The sequence below is a fragment of the Sinocyclocheilus rhinocerous genome, unplaced genomic scaffold, assembly GCF_001515625.1.
Source record: "Sinocyclocheilus rhinocerous isolate Xijiao unplaced genomic scaffold, SAMN03320098_v1.1 scaffold234, whole genome shotgun sequence".
NCBI classification, from domain to species: Eukaryota; Metazoa; Chordata; class Actinopteri; order Cypriniformes; family Cyprinidae; genus Sinocyclocheilus; species Sinocyclocheilus rhinocerous.
The window spans coordinates 3,356-12,743 of NW_015644337.1; the positions used below are offsets into that span (position 1 = coordinate 3,356).

The 9,388-nt window shown below is 35.9% G+C and overlaps 1 protein-coding gene across 1 annotated transcript in view; it reads left to right on the plus strand.

The window, feature by feature from the left end:
* Positions 1-8,094: 8,094 nt before the first annotated feature.
* The window catches only part of LOC107758109 (WAP, Kazal, immunoglobulin, Kunitz and NTR domain-containing protein 2-like), a 4,647-nt gene continuing 3,353 nt past the window's right edge, over positions 8,095-9,388 (plus strand). Inside the window, exon 1 of the mRNA XM_016575764.1 lies at positions 8,095-8,762. Within this exon, the coding sequence (XP_016431250.1) occupies positions 8,559-8,762 (204 nt within the window). The 5' untranslated portion in view covers positions 8,095-8,558. The remainder of the gene's footprint in view (positions 8,763-9,388) is intronic.

Here is a 9,388-nt window from a genome sequence, read left to right on the forward strand (position 1 = left end):
CTGTGCTATTATTATAGGTAAAGACTGAGTGTTGTTTGATCTTGCACTTGAATGAATACGAAGACAACACTTCCTGCACAAATGCATATTTCTAGCTGTTGGTGGAGGAATGGGGATTTGGATCTGTTCCTCATGGTTTAGTTTGGCCCTCTTAGTCATCTTGATGCTACGTAAAAGTGACATTCTGTTTGGTTGAGCAAGATCCTCTCCCGTTTAAGCATGTCTGCATCTACAGACAAGGTTTGTTGAGCTGGTAAATCTGAGCTGTGCTATTTACATCGAGTAGAATGCAAAAAGAGTGACAAACTTGATTCTAATGGCTGAAATCTGACGGTACTTTTGGCCATTTTTTTATATATATCTGCAGACACTAGTGGAGTTGAGTTTTTAGTGTTTTTAAACAGAGAATGATGGGTACAAAAGCCTCCGGCAAGAATTCTTCTACAGCGCACTGAGCTGAACAGCCCTACTGCATCATGGGAATGTCTCTGCTGTTATATCTAGTCACTTTACCTGTCATTTGCAGTCTCTAAAACAACAAAGGAATGGAGGGTACTTCAGATTAGGGCTGCGGGATAGTGATTAAACGGCTAATCTTGATTATGTAGCGCACAAATGATAATCACAGTTATTAATCATGATTATTGTCATTTTAGAAATTTCTTTTTAGGTTGTCAGAATTATTGCACATTCATAAACCCCAATCAAGCGAATGTCAGTAAATGCATGGTTTATTTGACCTAATCAAGCTTTGATGCATTATATTGTAATTATATTATATCTTATAAATAAACACTGTTTACATAAAAACAAGAGACTTGCAGGGAATCAGTGAAATACCTCACATTAAAGGGATAGTCAGAATAATCAGAGTTATATTAAATGTCCTGGCTCTTCTAAGCTTTATAATGGCAGTGAATGGTGGTCAAGATTTTGAAGTCTAAAAGCGTGCATCCATCCATCCGTTCCAGCGGATGATGTAGGACGTAGGTGTAGTGTAACTATCCCTTTAACATCAATAACTCCAAATTGTTAACGTTTACTATTAAAACAAAGTGAATTTAGCAACCACAATCTCGAGAAATCTAGTTGAGAGTCATGCTCTTGATTTATTACACTTAAGGTTTTCTGACAGGTTTGGACACATGAAAAAAACAAAAACAGACTGACTGATATACACTTTCATTTGAGCGAAACATTACAATGGAGCTGGGCAGAAATGTATCCATTTAAGAGAAAAGTTCTGAATGGGGGGGGATTTCTTCTGGCAACCGCATGCTTTAGGCTTATATACAGCCCTATTCCAGATCATTCAACACTATGTCTGTCTAAATGTGTGCGTGGTCTTTTAACAGGATAAAGACGTGGCACGGCTACAGGATTTCCAGGAGTTGGAGGTGGTGCTGGAGAAAACCGAAAGCTTGTCTCTGTTCTCCGGAGGTCAGGGAGGTCTGACCGACAGGCCCTGCTACAACATGAAGGCCTCCAGGCTCACCTACTAGCTTTACATTAGAGACTCGGAGAGGTTTATCTGGGACCTGCTTCCTGAAATCCCAAACACTTTTCAGATCCCAAAATATGCTCCCGTGTTGGGTTGGTAAATGGTTCATTCAAGATGTTAGCCTTATTCCTCCTCTCCTTCATTAACAGATGTATCTTTAGTGCCTCCTCCTCCATTGTAACCATAGATAGCTTGTTCTACAGGTTTGACTTGCTCTGGGGTGGATGGGGTTTTCGATTTGAATATTCTAATCCATTCAGCTCACGACGGGACTTTCCCACTTTTCCCATCCGATCCGTCCCACTGCCTTGCCTTCATATCGGCTCACTGTGTGAGAGTAGGCATTTCATTATACATCCAACAAATGTATACTGTCCTATCACAAGAGGTCTGTCCAACATGCTGGCCAATCAGTTGTTTAGTGGTTTGTACGCCTGCATTGATTGGAGGAAGCCACGCTAATTTCATACCAAGGCTTCGAAATCAAAAAATGTTTTGTTTGCCAGACAACTCTCTGTGCACTTTACCAAAACCTTGCCATTATGAGGGAAGCGTCCTTTATATTTAACCCTTGAGAATTCAGTGCTGTATTTTGAATGCAGTTCTATCAGTCACTGTAATAAGCCAAATAACTCGTTCTATAAACTAGCATGGACTGTTTGGAGTAGATCGGCCTCGTGTATGAACGCAAAATGTCCTTGTTTCTCTTGAACTTAATAATGTAGCAAAAGATTTCTCCGTTTTCCCCTAGGAGGAGCTGGATTGGAGATGAGTAATAGGATATTTAACCACGGAGAGCTTCCAGTCAGCATCATATTGACTTCCCTTGAGTGCTCGGTTCTCACATATTTGAGAAGCAGGATATGTGTGCAAGATATAGAGGTAATAGTTGTGCCATTTTACTAAACACTTCGCTGCATTGTTGATTATGAACATAAAATACATTTCTGCTCGCAGTTTTGGTGGGGAATGCTTGAGGTTAGGTTTAGAAGCGGCGCATAAACACTGCTTTGTTGTAAATTAGCTTTTTGACTCCTTAGAGTTTGTGTTCCTGTGAGAAGAAGTTCTAAAGATTTGTCTTACGAATTGTTTTTAGTTTTCTCTGAGGGTTTGACTGTCTAACCAAGCATAATATCATTAAACATTTGTTAACAATATGCTACTATTGTTGAGATGTAACATTAGCCCCTTGGAAAGACACTGATAAATTATTGACATTAAGTTGTGCAGTTTTTTATTTATGTGCAGTTTTTAGTATTATATAATACTAGAATCTGAGGATTAAAAGAAGTATTATACACTTCAGTCGAAATGATTTCTGATCTTTCATATGTTCTCAATTAACTAAAAGACAGCTGGGAAACCATTTGCAGGATTTTCTTTGCTTTTTATTTTGTGTTTGTGTGGTTAACATGAATGACAGTCTACAGCATATATTAACCTAGATTAATGTGATTTAAATAAAAATATAAGACACGCATATACATTATAACACATTTTAAAAACTATTAAAATACATTACCATATAATATATTGTAATATGTATTACATTTAAACGATATTTATTACATTTATACGTTTTTTTTCTTATTTAAAACATTTAAAAGCTTTTATAATAATGTTTTATGCGGTATAAAGTGACTGATTTTTTAAACCCTTTGAAGTTATTTGATTTAAAAGTTAGAGAAACTTTTATTAGTCATGTTCTAGAGGTCAAATACAGCTCGACTTGCAACATTTGAATATTTCATTCATTCTCATAACAGTGTTTTTTGTGGTGTTTTCTAAAAAAAAAAAAGACTTCTTTGAACAAACAAGGGACAAAAGGTGAGTGGGTTCAAATGCACATGCCTTGAACATATCTTTCTTTAGGGTTAACAAAGAAAAAATCCAGTGCAACATGCCATTGCTAACGTTTGCCAATAGAGGACAGGCTTCTTCTTGTAGAAATGAGACTCCAGACAGCGTTAATGCTCTCTGTTTGAGGAAGGAAGTGTTTCCACTCCATTAAACTCTTCTGTTGGCTCCTCGCAGCATATCAGATTTCCTGGACCAGACTACATGGAGTCACCAGCATATAGGATGTCAAATTTAGCTTGGGATCAGAGTTTGAGATGAATTATGTGTTTTCACTAGTTTGAAATTCAAGTTTAAAATTCAGAAGGCAATATAGTGCAGAAAAACGGAGAATAAATAAATAAAACAGCTTGTTAGATTTGCATTTTAATTAAATGTCTCATTTAAAGTTGCAGTCCGTAACTTTTGGCGCTCTAGCCGTTAATAAACAGAACTACGTGCGTCTTGCGGAAGAACATTGTAGCCGGAGCTACTTCTCTCTGTTTATGTCTATGGCGAATCACGCAGGTACTGGGCTACTCCGCAGCGGTACCTACCCGAACCAGTCTAAAATAGTCCGAATATAAACATTTATTATAGGTGTACCGTAGTGATTCAGGATAAGCCAAAAACACGGTTTGGAAAATGGATGGTGTACTCGCTTATTATATACATTGTTAATTTTGAACACAAAAAAAGTTACGGACTGCAGCTTTAAATTGCAAATATAAAATTGGCTATAGGGGTTTTGGTCATGCTCATGGAAGTACAAAGAAGGAGAAGTTGCCAAAAGCTTACATAAATCTTAAGATTTAATGCAGACGAAGTTCAGTAGAGTGAGCAGTAGAGTGTGAATAGTCCTCTCAAAATCAGTTGTACTGAAAAAATGCTGATGTTTCTAAAAAATAATAATAAAATATTCTTTGCAAGATTGGTGTCATATTATACCGAACCCCTGATGGAAGTTTTATTTCCATTTCAATTTGTTTTGCATCGAAATCAGGGACTAACTCGGTACACCCAACTGCCCTTTGACCTCTTTCGCTCAGTTGCACATTGGGGAAACGCTATAGATCACACGAGAATGCAGGCCTCTCGAGACAACAGGAAATTACACTAGAATCCTTGTATTTGTGCAGGAGCTAAAAAAAAAATGTGTCAATGGTCCAATGCAAACTATCCATTGTAGCTAGTATCCGAAGAAAAGCATATAAACAACTGCGGTTGTATTAAAATGCGAAATGTGGAACGTTCCTGAAGATTACCGTGTTCTCAGCTTGGTTTCGCATCTGAACTTTAAAAAGGTGGAGTCATTTTTTCATGTTTTCATACCACATCACAGCTCTTGCCCCTTATGGTGAAACTAGCATGAGATCTCGCTCAGTTGTCAGTAAACACCTGCCTTCTCAGTGGGTCTGTCTCAAAACCAGACGTCCAGCTGCATGTGGCAAACTCTGCTGATCAGGGAACAGCTGTCTCGTATTAACCTCAACTAATCGCCGTTATAAGACAAAGTGATGAACTGCTGAGGAAAAAAGTGTGTGTGTGAATATATATATACATACGTGTGTATATATGTATGTACATATATGTACACTGTAAAAAAAAAAATCTGTAAAATTTACGGTAAAAAATGGGCAGCTGTGGTTGCCAGAATTTTAATGTATAAAAAAAATACAGTAGGAACATAAGATTTAACATACAACCCTAATGAACATAACTGGTAAGAATAAACGGTTATTTCAAAGAAAAAACTTCAAATGTGAAATGTAACAGTGAATTTTGGGAATGTCAATTTACAGTTTTTCACTGTAAATTATACATTCTTTTTTACTTCCAAAACTGTATTTTGCCATAAAATTACACAAAATTACAGTTTTTCACCATATGAGGGAACTTACTATTTAATAGACTTTTACTGTAGCATTTTTACAGTCTTTTACTGTTAAAATCACAACCATTTTTTACTGTGTATGTTTATTAATTGTTTGTAATATATATGTGTGTGTGTGTGTGTGTGTACCTGTTTTTCTATTCTGGTCCCTAAACACAGTAAGTCTGAGGCAAATTTTTTTTAAATGAAAACAGATGGCATGTGTCCTCCAGATGTAGCAACACACACTCTGCACCTCTTGCATAAGAACAGCCTGCTGTGTTGAGAATCGACAGTAACATTGAATCACTGGTCACCCTGCTGCGTGTGTGTGTGGAGGCGGCTCGTTTCCAGAAAGAACTTTTAAAACAAAGCTCAGCTGAGTGTTGCTAACTCTTTTGTGTGCACGTCAGATGATATAATGAGCTTATGAGAGGTAATAACATGTTGATTGTTTTTTATGACCCTTCCTGCGGGTGGGGAGCCCCGGCATACAGACAGCGTTAATACCTTTCAGAAAGCTCATAAGTTCACACAAAAGATTCAGCTTAAGTGGAAGTGCCGTTAAATCACTCCTTGCTGCGGTGCATTGATTTAGTGCAAGTGGGGCACATGTTTTCACAAATTAAAACGGAGACAGCTGCACATTTCTGTCATATTGCACTATAGTGTGTCATTCTCAAAATATCAAACTGTTCTGGATGGACGTGTGAATTCAGTCTTATGTGACCCTGGACCACAAAACCATTCATAAGTCGCTGGGGTATATTTGTAGCAATATCCAACAATACATTGTATCGATAATTAGGATATTAAGTAAAGATCATGTTCCATGAAGATATTTTGTACATTTCCTACCGTAAATGTCAAAACTTAATTTTTGATTAGTAATATGCATTGCTAAGAACTTCATTTGGACAACTTTAAAGGCGATTTTCTCAATATTTAGATTTTTTTGCACCCTCAGATTCCAGATTTTCAAAAAGTTGTATCTCGGCCAAATATTGTCCTATCCTAACAAACCATACATCAATGGAAAGTTTATTTATTCAGATAATGCATAAATCTCAATTTTTAAAAAAATTACCCTTAGTACTGCTTTCTCAGAAATGTCAATAAAAGATGGAACTGAAGTGATTCCAGGTCAGTTCGGTTAAACAAATTAACACAAGCCACATGTTATTTATATAGTTAGTGATTTAGTTATTGTTTTTGTTTCATTGAAATGATTTCAGTTAGAGCTCAATAGACTACTAATAATCATATATTTTTAATCATTTCATTTTTCTAGAGAGTTGTGACTCTTATTTTATCTGCTCTTGATGACACTATATAGGGAGACTAAAAACACTGTAAGGCAGTTTCATATGCAGTCTGGTGTTTATTGCTGACAGCATTGGTTGTATGTTTGAACTACATGACCTCTACTCTGTACCCACACAGCTGGAGGTAACGTTCCCATGTCTGCTAAAGTCAGATGGGACACAGACTAACTTTTGGGTGAATATGTTCCTGGCGGCAGTGTGTTTATTGGTATTATAAGACTGAACATCACTTGAAGACTTTTAAAATTCATGTTTACTAACATGTGGCAGTCAGATATTATGTGTTCAAATGATAATATAGTTACACTGCCATTAAGTGTACATATTAGGGGTCAGTAAGACTTTAAAAAAAAGAAAAGAAAATGGTACTTTTATTTAGCAAGGCTGTATTTCAAACAAATGCTGTTCTTTTGAACTGTGTTAAAGTTTCCAGATATTTTCAACATTTTATTATTCTTTGGTGCCAGAATGATGGGAAATATAGTTTGGTTAAGCTACACTGTAACAATTTTAACTATTTTCACAATTACAAAGAAAGAAAACAGATAAGTAACATTGAATTAAATGTTACATTTTAAAGTACAAAGACTGAAATAGTATTTTCTTGCATATAATCTTTGTTTTATTTACAACTTTGAAAATATTTTATATTATATATTTATATTATATTATATATCATATATATATATATATTTTTTTTTTATTTATTTATTTATTTTTTTTAAATATGTATTTACTCACATATTTTAAGTAAATAAGTAGTATATGTTTTCGTATCCGTCAAGTTTTATCTATATTATTAATTAACCATACATTAAATGCCATACAAATGAAATTTACTGAGAAAAGTGTTGGTTAAGTTACTCTTAAAATAAAAAAAGTAATTAATTACTAGCAGCTAATTACAACTTCAATGGTGTAATTTGATTACTGTACTAATTACTCTCTCCAAAAAGTACTGCATTACTAAATTATTACCAATCACTTTCTAAATCCCGTATCAGACCAGTTGAACAATACTTAAAAAAAAAAAATCATATAAAATTGCATAAATTACTCTTGAACTGACCATAGTATTTAAAGAGAGAAGGTTATATTAAAAACGTACATTTTAACATTAGATGTTATATTTTTATGTTAAATCCACCACTGTTTTATATAGAATTGTTCTACAGTATTTAATGCATTTACATCAGAAGTAACGGTAATTAAATTACAGAAAAGTTAAGAGTAATCTCTTTACTTTCAAAGGAAAAAGTAATTAAATTACAGTACTTAGTAATGCATTAGGCTACACTCAACACTGAATGTAACCAGTTCCAACTAGTTAGTTCACATTTCTTTAACTAAGCATTCAACTCAGACTGTCAGGTTTTAAACAACGTTTCCCTCTCGCAATTCCAACTTTGTAGTGCATTCAAGTGTACTCAATTTGTACATCATTCTGATAAGATTTGAACATGCAAAGCGGCGAGTGTGGCAACATACCATTTGAAATGTTTATCTTTGCATACTGCTAGTGCTTCACATGCTACTTCAAACGAAACTGAGCGGCCAGTTTTCAGTGTACACTGCGCAGTGTGCACTATGCAGTAGACACCAACTGTCCATTCCAAACATAGCCGACGACGACTTGATGGGTAGTGAAGAGTTAAAAGGTGCTCTAGTGCGTCACGCAGGTGCCTCATGCGTCTTAAATTTCAAAGACATTCGAGAAGTTAGTGTACGCTTCACTGTGCGACGCAACATGAGCAAAAAAGAGTAGTTAGGCTTTGTTTACAAGTATATTAAATGTTTAGTAATAGGGTTGAACACGCAACCTCTAATCCCCCGGCGCTGATGAACGTCGCGCGCGTATCGACCTCTCCTCCACTCAACAAACCTCTTGAACGGATCACACGTCCTCCACTTTAGCTGGGGTCCCCACTTACTTGTGCCCTGTTTTACGCACAGGGAAGTGACTGCGTAGGTTTTTGACCCCTGGGACGTTTTCTTCTTCGAAAGGACTTTTTATCGCGTGGATATGTGGTGGATGCTGTTTCCCAGATGGATCTGGTTTTTGTTTGGACAGTTCTGCGTCTTGCGTTTGGACTTGCGCGCCAGAGCGATGCCAATGACCCTGTCCAAAGTGGTTTATTCTCACGCAGGAATGTGTCCCAACGAGATGAACCCCAACCTGTGGGTGGATGCCATGAGCACCTGCACCCGAGAGTGCGAGTCCGACCAGGTGAAGCTCAGCTGCTCCATTACAACATCTCTCTGTTTGTATCGTATGGCTATAAATGAAAAAAGTACCTTGGTAACAAATTTTTTTTAAAATTAGTACTAAAATATATTATTGCAGTTTAGTTTTCGTACTATTATGAGACTACGGTTTCGTGGCATTTGCCACCGTCTAAAACATTGGTAATTTTAATATATTAATTTGTAGTGTAGATTTGTAACAATACGGTTTGTAACGCCAACATTTTGAAAGAAACTATGGTTAGCATTGTATATTTGAACAAATTTACAATGGTAACCATAGTTTTACGCCAAAGTAAGTTGCTATAATTCTTGTCAGCCTATAGTAAAACCGTTGTGAAAAGTAACAGAGACAGAAAAATTATGAAAATGTAAAAATAATAGTTTATTATGATTAATAATAATCAGAGGCGGACAAAGTACACAACTCCATTACTTAAGTGAAAGTACAGAGACTGCTGGTCAAATATCACTCCATTACAAGTAAAAGTTGTAAAGACAGATTTTTACGTAAGTAAAAGTACAGAAGTACTTGCTTTTAAAAGTACTTAAGTACCAAAAGTAAATTTCCTTATTTATGTCAATGCACTGTTTTATTATTGTTGTAAT